This window comes from Vicia villosa, linkage group LG2 (genome assembly GCF_029867415.1).
Source record: "Vicia villosa cultivar HV-30 ecotype Madison, WI linkage group LG2, Vvil1.0, whole genome shotgun sequence".
NCBI lineage: Eukaryota > Viridiplantae > Streptophyta > Magnoliopsida > Fabales > Fabaceae > Vicia > Vicia villosa.
In genome coordinates, this window is record NC_081181.1 from 4,999,850 (window position 1) to 5,016,294 (window position 16,445).

Here is a 16,445-nt window from a genome sequence, read left to right on the forward strand (position 1 = left end):
AAAACAATGAAATTTCTCTTCCCACCCGCAATTTTGAAAATCCTAAAATATTCCTTTATAATTTAGATATACATATTCGAACGCACTAAATTCTATTTTAGATGATAATCACTATGTTTCTTGATATAGAGTTTGTGACGATAAAGTAACTATTTGTGACATATTCTAGACGCATCCTGAAAGTATTAAGTTGTTCAACAAAATTTTCACCTGTTATCCTGATATTCGACACCCAAAGAAGTCTAAGACATCATAATTCGAAGAGAAGTGGTAGACTATGAAGAGGCCTTCGATGACCAAAATTCGTCTCTTTAACGAAGCTCAATCAAAATCATGTACTAAAACAAAGCGTTTCGTGGAGGCGGGTCTGATAGTTATTCAAACGAAGGTGAAATGATTTGAATTGTTGGCGCTTGTTCGCTCAATTTGAAATGAGACGCATGGAAGATCTATGACAAAGGGAATGCATGCAAGCGAAACGTGTCATCTTCTACTGAAGATACAGTTCAAAGTAGATTATTGTATATAGGAGTCTTAGTATTGGGATTTCGTGTGTTCACATTTGTACACATTACTAAAAAAAAATCTCAAATTACTGAGTGTTAAAAGAAACGTGTGCTTAGAATGTAAGTATGATACACCTGTTTATCATTCAATGTCAATCATTTTCTATTGAAATATTTGAACGCACTCGATATTTTATTTTGAGATTGTTTTCGAATATACATATCCGAAATAATCTAATATTTTGTGTTTAAAAATATTCAAACAACTAGAATCAAGGTGTATTAATTGTATTACCTTATCAATTATTTACAAAATTGGACTGGTCTAGTGCAGGAATCGCAACAGGAAAATCTTGATCGCGCAAGATCGTCGGGCGATGAAGGGAGTGTCGCCGGGCGAGATGATGAATCCTCCAGGAAAGTTAGGAGGCGAGAGGAAGAGTAAATTCTGGAAAGTCTCTGGAGGGTCTCGCCGAGGTCGGTAGGCGAGAGGTGATGCGAGAGTAGTGTCACCGGGCGACGAAGATGTTCCATTGGGTGAAGGATGACAGACAAGAATTGTTATTTTGGACTTTCACATTTTGATCGTAACTTTAGTTTTAGGGATCTGATCAACGAACCATTCGAAACAGCGGGTATCTGAGTATAAGAACTTAGTAATGAAGTGGTAAAAGTAGTAAAGCGTAGGTCCGACTATCCTTACTAGAATCAAAACGATGTTTTGTTAATAATGATTGTTTATTATAATGATGTTTTGTGACGTTAATGAATATGACGGTGACGATGAGGTGATTTGCCTAAGAATGACACGGTGACGAAAGCTTATACATCGTGTGTTGTATATATGTGTTGTTGCACAATCATATGGCATTTGCATTTGGTGACGAGGGCTTAATGCTCTGTTTGGCGACGAGGGCTTAATGCTCTGGATGCCTAGATGGCTTTTCTTTGTGACGGGTACCACATGCATTTTGCATAACATTAGACTTCATGATGTTGGATAAATATGAATTTGTTGATGAGAATTATCAGTGATTGATGTGTGATGATATTTTATGATGTATTTTGGTTTTGTGCGTGAGTTTACTACTCCTTAGCATGTATTTTTCACCATGTAATTAGTGTATGAAATTCTCACCCCTTTCGTGTTGTTGTGTCTATGCTTCTTCGGGAGTACAAATAGTCAGGTACAAGAGTAGTGCTTGGAGAGAGGTGTTACCTGATCTTGTCTTAGGAGTCGCTCTGATATGTAACACGGGATTGGGGAATTAGTTATGCTCCTTGTTTTATTTCGTTGTTATGAATATTACCTTAAGAATCCTTGTTGGACCACCTGTTGTGGAGTTTGTTTTGGATGTTGAGATTTATAAGCCACGGAACCGATTTATGTTATTTTCCGCTGTTTGAACGAATAATTTTTAGTAATTATTTGAAATAAATTATTTTTGAAATACCATGTGACATGTCATTTTGAGGACTACTCTAATAAATGTCGTGTGAATTACTACACAAATACACTTTTAAGCCAAGTACGCAAATCATAACATAGTGAAATTTACTTGAAATTCATTACAATACACATTTCATAAGCCAAGTACACACAATCATAACAAACAGCCTTGAAGCATTAAGCCAAGTACACATTTCATTACAATACAACACGATTCAACAATTACAGCTGATAACAAAGTACACATTTTTCAAAATAGACACATCAAGAAACATCATCTTTAATTTTCCATGGAATTCCTCAATTTTCAACTTGTTCTTCAATGCCTTCTTCTTCCTTTCATCTTCATATAAGAACTTCATATAACCCGTAGATATCAAGCAATCCAACTCTAAGTTCCTAATGGCACCATCTTCATTTCCAGATTTTTCACCGAGATCTTCATGAAAAAATTTGATATTTTAGAGGGACCAAAAACTTGTTTAAGTAAAAAAATATACATTTAGTGAAATACTGATGTGAATTTTTTTCTTGATATATTAAAAGAGAATAGGCGTTTAGGCGCCAAAATTAGAGTAAAATTCCAAGTAAACACGTGCATCGCACGAGACATAAGTACTAATCCTTAATATCCTTAATATATTAAAATATAATACACATTTAAGCGTTAAATTTTAAGTAAAATCCCGCCTAAACAACATTTAAGCACATTATTTTCTTCTCTCTTTTCAACAAATATTAATATATTAATATCCTTAATATATTAAAATATAATACACATTTAAGCGCCAAATTTTAAGTAAAATCCCGCCTAAACAACATTTAAGCACATTATTTTCTTCTCTCTTTTCAACAAATATTAATATATTAATATTAATTAGTATACATTATTTTCTTCTCTCTTTTCAACAAATATTAATATATTAATATTAATTAGTATTTAATATTAATTACTCCACCACTAATTTTTATGAAATTAGTTGGAGGTGAAAAGAAAAGACAAGGAAAGAGAAAGAACTCAAGAAGAAGTTAATATAGAAATTGGTTTGAATATGGATGTTGAAGATGATCCTGACTTTGATATCTTCAGAGACGAAGATGAAGATCCCGATGCTCAATTCGAAAGGGTCAGTATTAGTATTTATTACACCACTCTTCGATTCTCTCTATTCTATTCACTATTCACATTCTAATCGATTCTCTCTATAATATTATTATTATTATTATTATTATTATTATTATTATTATTATTATTATTTGAAATGAAATTACACTGTTATAATATTCAACTTTACCTTGCAAATGAGAATAACAGTAGAAAGCTTACTATGTTAAGACTCTGAATTACCATGGAACAATGGTAAGAACTAAGAACACAAGAAAGACTACCTTTTCAATCATTCATACTGCAATTTATGTACTGTGAAAGCCATTGCTCCTGAAAATTCACAAGGTTCTGCAATTTCTCCATCATCTGGAAGCCAAAAACTTAACTTTATAAATACAACCAGAAAAGGACCAGAAACTCAAATCAACTATAAAAACAAAAAAGCAAAACCAGAAAGTCATTGAACTCAGTGTTAATAGAGTTGGCAGCAGAGTTATCAAAAGGGAATGACCCAAATGCAAGTTTGTAAGGAAATCAAACTTGAAGCATATTTGCATTGCAATAAAACACAGACACATATTTGTTGAAGCTATCAAGTTACACATTACACTCAAGCAAGAACACAATGATACATTCTAAGGAAGCGAAAATACGTTCTCACTTATTGTTTCTTCAAAGCAACATATGAATTAAACTCTCTGATCTGCAACAAAATGTAAATTCTTGTTAGTAAAAAAGTGAATGCCATTCGAAGTGACAGACATCAATAAACCTAAAGATCTTACCATTGACTTCTTTTTCTCATTCAAATATTTGGTAGTTTCTCTATCAAACCTAGACTCCAAAACTTTTTCATCTTTATCGAACTCTTTTATAAGCCTGAAAAAACAGATCCAACAACATATACACTAAACGGTAAGCAGAGAGCAAAACCTTAGTTCTTAAATTAAGGAAATTCATTATCAAGACTTCGTGTGCTTCCAATACCAAAAATGAATCAATCAACCAACATTAAGAAAGTACTAACCATCAGATCTGTGCAGTCAGGTTTGCCACCTGTGATTTTTTTTGGAAAACTGTAAATAGTTGAGCTCAAGGATATCAAAACATGAAAGCTAAAACAACATAAAAACTAAAATGATTGGAAAATCGAGCAGGAACATACCTTGAGTTATTTTCAGCCATGTCGAAGTACAAATCCTGAAAAAACTGAAAAAGAAAACAGAATTAGAGATTTGAAAGGGATGAAGATGAGTTTCTACCATACCATAGAATCAGAGACGAAGATTTTTGTAGCTATGAGTTTATGTATTTGCGAGTTTACTTTTTCTTCCATTTCACAGAGAGTTTCCGCAGCGCTAGGGTTTGGAGACAAAGAGATATGAGAAGGAAGAAAATGAGAGAGATGGAGAGAAGGGAAAAGTTTTGGCAGCTAGGGTTTAGAAAAAAGTTGAAATGTGAAAACGGGAAAGAGAGAGAAAACGCAGAGAGAGAAAGAGAAAAGGTTTATGCAAGTACAACAATTGAAAAAAATGACCAATGAGAACACAACATTTGGCATGTTCTTTTTTTTATTTTGTTAATTACCTGATTAACCTTTTGTATGGGTAAAGAAATTATAAGGGAAGGGCAAAATGGAGAGTTTGGGCAATTTCTTAGTATTGGGTAGATAGTAGAAACCTAGACTCCAAAACTTTTTCATCTTTATCGAACTCTTTTATAAGCCTGAAAAAACAGATCCAACAACATATACACTAAACGGTAAGCAGAGAGCAAAACCTTAGTTCTTAAATTAAGGAAATTCATTATCAAGACTTCGTGTGCTTCCAATACCAAAAATGAATCAATCAACCAACATTAAGAAAGTACTAACCATCAGATCTGTGCAGTCAGGTTTGCCACCTGTGATTTTTTTTGGAAAACTGTAAATAGTTGAGCTCAAGGATATCAAAACATGAAAGCTAAAACAACATAAAAACTAAAATGATTGGAAAATCGAGCAGGAACATACCTTGAGTTATTTTCAGCCATGTCGAAGTACAAATCCTGAAAAAACTGAAAAAGAAAACAGAATTAGAGATTTGAAAGGGATGAAGATGAGTTTCTACCATACCATAGAATCAGAGACGAAGATTTTTGTAGCTATGAGTTTATGTATTTGCGAGTTTACTTTTTCTTCCATTTCACAGAGAGTTTCCGCAGCGCTAGGGTTTGGAGACAAAGAGATATGAGAAGGAAGAAAATGAGAGAGATGGAGAGAAGGGAAAAGTTTTGGCAGCTAGGGTTTAGAAAAAAGTTGAAATGTGAAAACGGGAAAGAGAGAGAAAACGCAGAGAGAGAAAGAGAAAAGGTTTATGCAAGTACAACAATTGAAAAAAATGACCAATGAGAACACAACATTTGGCATGTTCTTTTTTTTATTTTGTTAATTACCTGATTAACCTTTTGTATGGGTAAAGAAATTATAAGGGAAGGGCAAAATGGAGAGTTTGGGCAATTTCTTAGTATTGGGTAGATAGTAGAAACCTAGACTCCAAAACTTTTTCATCTTTATCGAACTCTTTTATAAGCCTGAAAAAACAGATCCAACAACATATACACTAAATGGTAAGCAGAGAGCAAAACCTTAGTTCTTAAATTAAGGAAATTCATTATCAAGACTTCGTGTGCTTCCAATACCAAAAATGAATCAATCAACCAACATTAAGAAAGTACTAACCATCAGATCTGTGCAGTCAGGTTTGCCACCTGTGATTTTTTTTGGAAAACTGTAAATAGTTGAGCTCAAGGATATCAAAACATGAAAGCTAAAACAACATAAAAACTAAAATGATTGGAAAATCGAGCAGGAACATACCTTGAGTTATTTTCAGCCATGTCGAAGTACAAATCCTGAAAAAACTGAAAAAGAAAACAGAATTAGAGATTTGAAAGGGATGAAGATGAGTTTCTACCATACCATAGAATCAGAGACGAAGATTTTTGTAGCTATGAGTTTATGTATTTGCGAGTTTACTTTTTCTTCCATTTCACAGAGAGTTTCCGCAGCGCTAGGGTTTGGAGACAAAGAGATATGAGAAGGAAGAAAATGAGAGAGATGGAGAGAAGGGAAAAGTTTTGGCAGCTAGGGTTTAGAAAAAAGTTGAAATGTGAAAACGGGAAAGAGAGAGAAAACGCAGAGAGAGAAAGAGAAAAGGTTTATGCAAGTACAACAATTGAAAAAAATGACTAATGAGAACACAACATTTGGCATGTTCTTTTTTTTATTTTGTTAATTACCTGATTAACCTTTTGTATGGGTAAAGAAATTATAAGGGAAGGGCAAAATGGAGAGTTTGGGCAATTTCTTAGTATTGGGTAGATAGTAGATTCAACAATTACAGTTGATAACAAAGTACACATTTATCAAAATAGACACATCAAGAAACATCATCTTTAATTTTCCATGGAATTCCTCAATTTTCAACTTGTTCTTCAATGTCGTCTTCTTCTTCTTCTTCCTTTCATCTTCATATAAAAATTCATATAACCCGTAGATGCCAAGCAATCCAACTCTAAGTTCCTAATGGCACCATCTTCATTTCCAGATTTTTCACCGACATCTTCATGAAAAAATTTGATATTTTAGAGGGACCAAAACTTGTTTAGATAAAAAAAAGTACATTTAGTGAAATACTGATGTGAATTTTTTTCTTGATATATTAAAAGAGAATAGACGTTTAGGGGCAAAATTAGAGTAAAATTCAAGTAAACACGTGCATCGCACGAGACATAAGAACTAGTTGTAGAGGAAAAGAAAAGACAAGGAAAGAGAAAGAAGAAGTTAATATAGAAATTGGTTTGAATATGGATGTTGAAGATGATCCTGACTTTGATATCTTCAGAGACGAAGATGAAGATCCCGATGCTCAATTCGAAAGGGTCAGTATTAGTATTTATTACACCACTCTTCGATTCTCTCTATTCTATTCACTATTCACATTCTAATCGATTCTCTCTATTCACTATTCACATTCATATCGATTCATTGCAGGAAAATGACTCCAACAAAGAATACGTGGTTTATCTCGTCGATGCATCTCCCAAAATGTTCAACACTAGTTGCTTATCGGTTTGTTTTCCAAAACCATATGCCCTAATTTCTTTTTCCTACTCCCAAAACTATGCCCTAATTTCATTCATTGCTCATTGCAGGATAATCATCACTCTGAAACTCACTTCCAGATTGCCCTTAGCTGCATCTCTCTCACTCTCAAGGCTCAGATCATTAACAAATCCTATGATCAAGTTTCCATATGCTTTTTCAACACCGTAACTAACACACTTTCATTTCACTTTTTTTTATTTTATTTTAAAAACCTAATTTTTTTATATTTATTTCCAGAGGGAGAAGAGGAATTTACAAGACCTAAATGGTGTTTATGCATTTCATCTTCCTGAAGGAGACTATCTAGACAGGCCTACTGCTAGGCTTATCAAAGACTTTGATAATCTCCACGGTAACTTTTTTTTTTTGTTTTGTTTTGCTGCTGCTACTAGACAACCTTCTAATTTCTTTGTAATCTTTTCTAGAATCTTTTTCCAAAAATATTGGAAGTCAGCACGGTGTCTTGCCGGGAAGTCGAGAGAATCCTCTCTACAATGCTATCTGGGTGGCTCAAGCACTTCTTCGTAAAGGGTAATACATACATATATTACTTGCATTCTAATATCTACTATATAACTACTAATTAGTTATATTTATCGGTGAATGATAATGATGAGGTAACATTTCTATCAGGTCCGCAAAGACAGTCAACAAACGCATACTTTTGTTCACAAATGAAGATGATCCTTTTGGGTGCCTCAAAGGGGCTTTCAAATCTGACATGACAAGAACCACACTTCAGAGAGCTAAAGTACCAATCTTTAAATGCTTTTTAGCATACATAGTTTTATTTTACACCAACTTGAGTTTAAAGGATGCTTGTATTTCATACTAATTATCAATATTTTTTTTGTGTTTGTGAAGGACGCACAAGATCTTGGCATAACAATTGAGCTTCTTCCATTGAGTACTTCGGATGAAACGTTTGACTTATCTAAATTCTATGTTGTATGTACACATCTTTTACATATACATTATCAACTAACTTATTAGATAAACTCTTGTTTATCCTCATTTTGTTATTTGCTTGTCTTTCAGGATTTGATTGGTTTGGAAGGAGACGAGCTTGTTAACTTTATGGCATCAGCAGGAAACAAGTATGGCAACCTATCTACAGTTTCTCCCGCATATATCTTTTATGTTTAAAATCTTTGATATATCGTTATGTACTGAGCTAGGGCAATAGTGTGTCCGGAATCTGAAGTTTCTGCCACATAAATTGTTTTTTTAGCAGGGAGAGTAGCAAGCTTACTTAATCTTGCTCCCATCATCCGACTGTGTATGCTTTAGGATTCTCGTTAGATACTATTGTAAATTAAGGACCATCTATGTGAATTCAGATTGGAAAAGTTATAATTGGTACTAATTTATAATGCGGAGTTGTCGCTAAATGGTGGTTCTGATCTGTTATAAATTGGGCACATCTATGTTGGATTGTTATAGACTATAGTGTAGAAATTTATAACGATTAAGAATAAAGCCAAATATATCCTTTAGTTTTATGCATTCTAATAATTCCTTAATGGAACCAAAGAAACAACAAGATTGTCACAGTTCTTAGACACTGTTGTTTTGTTTTCAATAAGTATTATTAAACAACTTGAAAATGTTATTTTCAAGTTGTTTATGGGTTAGGCCTTAGGTTTTGCCAAGATTGTTACACTTGATCCAAAGGTTATTGAAAGCATTTTTCTTGTAAAATTAGAAGTAATAATATATTCAACTCAATTTTAATATCTGGATTACTAACATTGATATACTTAGTAACAAAAGGTGTGATTTTCTAGTGCATGAAGATTATTATGTTGTGCAAGAGTAATTATGATTAAAAGCTCTAACCAGGACTAGGAGTTGATGTTTTGAAACTATAAGTTCGTCTTTATTTTAGGTCAATTTGATTTTCAATGTAATGTTGTTTTTCAATTTCAGATTGGAGGATATGAAAGATCAGTTAAGAAAGCGCATGTTTACAAAACGTAGAGTCAAAAAATTTAAATTCACATTAGTTGATGGGCTATCAATAGAGCTTAATTCATATGCTTTAATTCGTCACACTGTTCCTGGTAAGCATTTCTTGTTATTTTCTAGCAAACAGCAGATGTTGTTTAGTGGAATTTATATTCCTTCTTTGGTGTTTTCTTTTTCTCCATGACCCTTGCCAAATTTCTCATGGCCCCTTTGTAGTTTTTCACAGTTTATGTTGTAATGGCAGTTTATATTTTGATGTGTAGGATCAATCACATGGCTTGATTCCATTACTAACCGTCCTTTGAAGGTGATGAGTGTTACAGCCTTAACTTGTAAACAATCTAATTTTTATGTTCCAGTGTAAATTTGTAATTCACTCATCAAGCAATAATAACAATCAAAGCCTTTTTCCACTCATTGGTGTCAGTTATGTGGATTAAATGATGCCATACATTTAAAATTTCCCTGACAAGGTTATAATGTCCTTTGGTTGAAACATGAAAGGTTCTTTGTACCCATCCCATAGCCTTTCTATATAAATACACAAAAAACATAATTTTAACGTGATTCTAGAATTTTGTTGGAGGATATGTATATAACTGTAGGAAAAAAATATTTATAGATCTGTTATAACTTATAGTTTTGAGAAAGCCTAACCGCTACACACATATTGCTGCATCATATTTTTCCCTTAGTTTCTCTGTAGTCATGCATTTCTATTGGATCATAATTCTCCTAAGTTTTATGTGATTATATTCTTTTAGCCAGACTGTAACGCTGAATGTTCTAAAAAATGTTTTAAGAAAATGATTGTAACTAATTTGGTGGTCCAGAGTGAAAGAAGTTTCATTTGTGCTGATACTGGTGCATTGGTGGAAGAATCTACCAGACGGTTTCATCCTTATAAAAAGTATGCATCTTTTTCTTCTTTCTTTATCTAATTTGAATATCATTATTTTGATTCTTTAGACATTTTTGTCACTGTTACTCTATTTAGATTGGATTTAGAAAATGATAGCAACCCTACAGTCCCTTCAGTCATGCAGTCATCACTAAGAATAGGATTTGCCGGGATCCGAACCCTTAACCAGTTTTTTTTCTTTCTTTCTGGGAGAAATCAGTGATTTATTTATAGAAATTCCAGGGTGAGTTATTTAGTTGCAATATCCTCATTCATAGTAACGAGGTAGAGATTCATGTGAAGATAGCTGCAAGTGTTGAGGGAACATATATTGTTTGCTAATAAGAAGAAATGTTGGCTTGGTCCAAAGAGAAGCTAGTGTATTTGGGACTCATTGTGTGAAGTCAAGGAGTCTTGGTGGATCTTCGAGATATGTTGGAGTGGACTCCAAAGTATGTGAAGGGTTTGAGAGGGTTCCTTGGTTTACTGGTTACTACATAAAATTTGCGAAGAATTATGGAAGAATAGCATGGCCCTCACCCAAAAGCTTAACAAAGACAATTTTGCTTAGGGGGAAGATGCTCAAATGGCAGTTGAGCAACTTTAGAAAGCTATGATAGCAGTCACAGATTTTGAGAACACTTTTGTGGCAGAATTTGATGCATTAGGGAAAGGATAGAGCCTTGGCCCTTGGGTATGGAGTGTCCGAGTCGTAGAAATTAGAATGAGATGCTCAATGAAATATTTATATGTCTCGGTTCTTTTCCCTTGATTGCAGCTTTTAAGGGAGAGTTCACCAAGTACTTATCTAATGTCTTATCAAGCTTTGCCTATCTTGTGTTACATAGCTGGTTCAACGCCTTTGTAGATGTTAGCCAATGTAAAATTGGTTGAATCTCATAGATATTTGTTTATTTTTTCTTTCCATTTTTATGTTTCGCTTACATGTTTTCCTTTGACGGTAACAGGTTGACGTTACATATCCCACACTTATCTAATTCATCCACTAGTTTTAATTTTTATTTTAAATCCCAAATTACCCCTTATAAATTTATTTCAACAATGTTACCTACACTACCCAATTTTATTATTTCCAAAATTATCCCTATACCCTTTGTCCTCCCTGTGCAAGCCATTACTGCACACTCGTTTTAATTTTTTTTAATAAAAAACTAGATACACGGGGTTTCCACAACCTTGAATACAGTAGTTTTTCAAGCTTGCCTTTAATTGTAACCCGTTTGATACTGATCGTTTAAGAGTCAGAGACATCTTTTTAAATCTTGTATCACTTCTGCTCTAAAACAATGATATGTATATGTTTTCTCCTTACATTTTCCAGCTGTCAAGGTCATAATAAATAGTGTAATCTTTACCACGATATGCCTTTTCAGTTTCACCAAAGGGTGTCCTCCATGAGTTTCTGTATACATTAGTTTATCAAGCTTGGAAAACTTTGCGATGCAATTGATACTAATAATTTTTGGAAACCTCATTTATCCGAATGCAATATAGAATGTTTATCGGGAACTAAAAATTTCTCAAAACTCCTTGTATCCAGACGGCAAAAATAAATCCAATTTCCGGAAGAAAAGCATTAAAATGAGTGCGCCGGCTTGCCGTAAGGAGTTGCTCAAAGAGAACAAAGAGTGTTGGGAGGTTTTTTAAAATAGATGATGTCAGTGTTAAAATTGTCCCAATATATTACAATAGGTAGTTTAGGATTTTTTTTTTTTTAAATTTGAAAATTTGGCACTGGATGAATTATACGAGTGTACTGTATGTAATCAATTTGTTGAGGCTGGTTGTTTTTTTAGACACTGCAACAAATATGCTATTGGCATGCTTCTACCTCAAATGTTTTTGATTTTGTGTTGTCTCCTTTTTTTAATTACAATTATAATATAAGATTGTTATATTGTTTTCAGCCAGAATATTATATTTTCTGTGAAGGAGTTATCTGAAATTAAGAGAGTTGCTACTGGACATCTACATCTTTTAGGTTTCAAGCCATTGAGTTGCTTGAGAGATTATTACAACATGAAGCCATCAACTTTCCTTTATCCAAGTGACGAGGTTATTGTTCTACTAGTCATCAATACACAGTTGATTACATTTTTATTCATCAGTAATTTTTGGTTTTAATTGCAATTTGTCTGCTTGGCGCCGATGCCTTATCCTGTACTTTTGATATTGCTTAATTTTTGTGAAATTTAAGCATCAACATGATGGTCTTCAATCAGCCTTTTGGTGACATTTCATAACCTACCCTTTGAAATTTTGTTTAAACACAAATCATTCTGACAAATTTGCCTACTGTGACTTTCGCACAATTTATAGTTCCACACTCCATGTTATAGAATTGCATATATGCCTTTAGCTTATCGAATTGGTCCGAAAACTATCTTATTGTACTGTTAAGTAGTATTATCATCAATTGATCTATTGGTATTGTGTATTTATGCCTTCAGCTTTAAGTAATGTTCTGAAAACTTTCTTTAATTTTTTCCTTGTCATGCCTCGTTTTGTTTTGCAGGGTACAGATGGTAGCATGTGTACCTTCATTGCCCTTCATAAGTCTATGATACAGCTCAATCGGTACAATATTCTCAATTCCTTACAACAATGGCTCTTTTCAGTTGCACTATCACATCCTTTTGGTCATGTTTATGACTCTACTGTAGTAGAATTGACAAAGTGGTTGAATTTTCCTAACACGCAGAAAAAGGGACTAGGTGGGTTGGCTAACTTGATAAAATAGGTTGGCAGGGGCAACCCACACCAAATTATCGTAGGTTAGGTTTGGAGGTTGAAAGAGGTTGAGAGAGAATCTTTACCTAGGTGGTTTACTATTCATAAGCATATTCCAGTTAGATATCTGTGATTTCTGTTACATGTAAAGTTGTTTGTTTGTATAAAGTAGAATTTGAAATTTTAGAGTGTTAGATATACTCAAGTTAAAAATTTCCTGGCTATTAATGGGTGGTTACATAGTAGAAAAAGGGATACAAAGATTGATTGGTGAAAGCTGCAAGTTAGGCAGTGTATACTATGGATAGTTGCATACACACATGTTTAGTATTGTTGTTTCGTTATTAAGGCATAGCCGATGTCAAGTGACTTGTTAACTTGTGTGTTAATAATTACTAACCAAAGTAATACCCTTGTGATCCTTTTAGTTTTGCAGTTGCATTTAGTGGCAGTTCATCTCGGCCTCAATTGGTTGCCCTTATTGCGCAGGTACAATATGTTGATCGCGACAATGTTTTTGCATTATACAATAAATATAAATTCTTGAATTCTAGAGCTTGCATGTGGTGTTTTAATTAGATACTTAGATGACTATGTCTCTTAGAATCTGAATAATTTGGGAATGCTCTTGTACTAATACTTTACAACTGCCTTTGCATTTTCTTGCACTCTGCTCATTTGCCTGTACATTTCGTACTGCTTCCTGTCATAGCAGAATTATCACCTGTCAGCTTGTTGTAATTATGAAATCATAGCTATTTTAATCTGTTTGTCATATTTGTAGCTAATATGTCTCTGATTGTAGGATGAGGTTATCCAATCTGGTGGTCAGATTGAGCCGCCTGGAATGCACATGATTTATCTTCCATATTCTGATGACATCAGACTTGTTGAGGAGGTAGAGAGAACTGCAATAAGTTGAACTTTTCTTTAAAGTTCGATTGTCAAACTAGAGAAAACTAAGTTTGATGTTTTATAGAGTTTATTAATAAGGAGTGAAATATTTCTGCAGCGTTTTTCAGATACTAGTGGGGTGCCTAAAGCAAGTGCTGATCAGATAAAAAAGGCATCTGATTTAATTAAGCGTTTGGACTTGAAAGATTTTTCTGTATTCCAGTTTACCAACCCTGGTAAGCTGCTTCTTCCTATTGCTCAACCGCTCACTTAACTTAAAGTTGTGTTTAGATTTCTAGTAAGCTTCATTAGTTTTAAATATTGGAATACTATAATTTGATTTGTTTAGTCAATTACTCACATCACATCCACTGCATTCTGTCATCATTATGCAGACCTCTTTAAATTCCCGCACTTACCTTACCTGTGTTTTATAGATTGTTGACTTAAAAACTCTTCAAGATATACTGGATTAAGCATGTAAACAATTTCTAGTGAGAATAAAGTACCAAGTCGGATGAGACTTGAATTGAAAATATATTTATAAGTGGGAGGCGACCCCACCTTACAAGCTGATTTTGTAAGGATTGAGTTAAACTTAACTCATATTTATGTGTCAAAAAAACATTCTTTCTTTCTTTTTCCTTTCTAATGTGAGTGAGAGGAGTAAGTCTTGACCGTTGAAACAAATCATAAAGAGTCTATTAAAACATGAAATCATGTGAATTTCTTATTGGTCACTTTGACATCATAAAGAGGTGCATGTGAATTTCTTAAGCTTGACCATACATAAGGTTGCTTGATCATACATATAAGGTTGCTCGGTCAAGATTTACTCATAAAAAATGCCCCTTCAACTTTGTAATTACATTTTACAGATTCATGTTCCTCTTGTTTTCTATCTGGGTATGCCCCCCTAATAGTATATCATCATTAACTAACACGCTTCATATTTGTAGTTGTTAAAATTTTCAAACTGTTTATTACTGTCGTTTTACAAATGAGAAAGTTATCATTTTGGGGTTGGTAACACAAGAGTTTTTCAGCCTTGCAGAGACATTATGCAGTATTGGAGGCATTAGCTCTGGAAGAAGACGAGATTCCAGAAATCAAAGATGAAACATTACCTGACGAGGAAGGCTTGGCCAGGTAAATGCAACCTTTTTCACTATGTAATGAATATTTTATTGCATGAATTTCAGGCTGATCAGAAATGGAAGAAATTTTACCTTTTTTTTTTTGTCAGTATTAGCAACATATACTTTCTAATATACTCCCTCTTACTAGTTGAAATTCAAATAAGTCTCACTAAATTATGTTGTTTCCACGTAAATTTGGTGGGACCTATATAAATTTCAACTATTTGATGAGTGTGTTAGAGAGATTGTTGGTTGCAGTTTAATATTTTTTGAACTTCCTGTTTGACTCTTCCTCTGTTCACTGGAAAAGATAAAAGATTTCTTCAAAAAAGACTCGGTATGAAATGATAACCTTACTTACATGTCACCTGCAGACCAGGAGTGGTAAGGGTATTAGAAGAATTCAAGACCTCTATATACGGGGAGAATTATGACGAGGAAATTGAGCTTGGCACCGGAAAGCCAACTGAAGCCTCCAAGAAACGAAAAGCGCATACTGAGTTTGCTAAGAAAGAGTGTGAGAGCTATGATTGGGGTGAGCTTGCTGATACTGGAAAGGTAAACCTTGAATTTTTTTTAGCATAGCGGTTTTGATTTAATAAATTTGGGACCGACAGATTTGCTTAAAAACATTAAGCCAATGAATGGAGGCCCATACAACATGTTAAATTTTTCATCCGCCTTTGTTGATACTGAATGATTTGATCTTGTTTTGCAGTTGAAGGATTTGACAATGGTGGAGTTAAAGTATTATCTCACTGGACACAATCTTCCTGTTTCTGGGAAGAAGGAAGCTATAGTTAGCCGAATATTAACTCATATGGGAAAATGAGCAAGAAAGGGGCCGTGTTTTGATTACTGATTTTGTAAATTATCGTTTGTTCTTGACCCGATTTTGGATTATATACTGACTTGTAATCATCAAGACATTAGGGAAGATGCTTACGGCATATTTTACTGTTAGATATTATTACGTAATGTCTTTTCCTATAATGCTTGTTCAACCACATAACATAATCTGTGTTGATAAACCTAAAAAAGAGACTTGGATTTTTACTCAAGTCCACGCGTTCTACCAAATATACACACAAAAAGACTGATACTGAAAAGGGACAATACTATTTTTTTTAATTAGACTCTAGCTAAACTTGAAAGATCAGTAATTTTATAAGAATTAAAAATATATTTAATTTTAAAATTAAATTTGAATTCCTAGATAATTTTGTACAAAAAAATGTTGGTAGTTTTCCACTGCCTAAGCAAGTTATGATCAAATTTGGGAACTCTGTTTTTGTGTTATCTGTTATCGTGATTGTTTTGTGGTACGCGGCTTTGTGATTATTAGTTTAATATTTATTTCATTTGTGGTACATTTCTTTGATAAGGTATTTCGATAGAACCGGTATAAATTCAAAAACCTTAGCACATGTCTTAAGATCAACTGATCGATGTTGTGAGTAACCCTTAATTTTAGGACTTTAGGTGCCAAATTAAACCATTTTTCACAGTAAATAGTAGTATAAAAAAGAAAACAGGGGTGTCAAATAATGAAACCATGTACCATGTACTTAGCCTAATAAT

The 16,445-nt window shown here is 33.6% G+C and overlaps 1 protein-coding gene across 1 annotated transcript; it reads left to right on the top strand.

Annotated features, from left to right (window-relative positions):
* The first annotated feature begins 6,828 nt into the window (after window positions 1-6,828).
* LOC131648870 (ATP-dependent DNA helicase 2 subunit KU70-like) lies at window positions 6,829-15,827 on the top strand. The gene is made up of 19 exons (XM_058918598.1): window positions 6,829-6,985; window positions 7,098-7,175; window positions 7,259-7,375; window positions 7,449-7,563; window positions 7,637-7,742; window positions 7,845-7,962; window positions 8,076-8,159; window positions 8,250-8,308; window positions 9,141-9,274; window positions 9,443-9,486; window positions 10,013-10,089; window positions 12,009-12,156; window positions 12,617-12,678; window positions 13,260-13,320; window positions 13,637-13,729; window positions 13,844-13,961; window positions 14,772-14,874; window positions 15,239-15,422; window positions 15,583-15,827. The coding sequence occupies exons 1-19, from the start codon at window positions 6,911-6,913 to the stop codon at window positions 15,694-15,696; spliced, it is 1,890 nt and encodes a 629-aa protein (XP_058774581.1). The 5' UTR covers window positions 6,829-6,910; the 3' UTR covers window positions 15,697-15,827.
* The last annotated feature ends 618 nt before the right edge of the window (window positions 15,828-16,445 follow it).

Excerpts from the sequence above, each read along its gene's own strand:
- LOC131648870 (XM_058918598.1), top strand. The coding sequence starts at position 6,911 with ATGGATGTTGAAGATGATCCTGACTTTGATATCTTCAGAGACGAAGAT. Across the intron at positions 7,176-7,258 it reads TCAACACTAGTTGCTTATCG|GATAATCATCACTCTGAAAC; the intron begins GTTTGTTTTCCA and ends TGCTCATTGCAG. Across the intron at positions 14,875-15,238 it reads GACGAGGAAGGCTTGGCCAG|ACCAGGAGTGGTAAGGGTAT; the intron begins GTAAATGCAACC and ends TGTCACCTGCAG.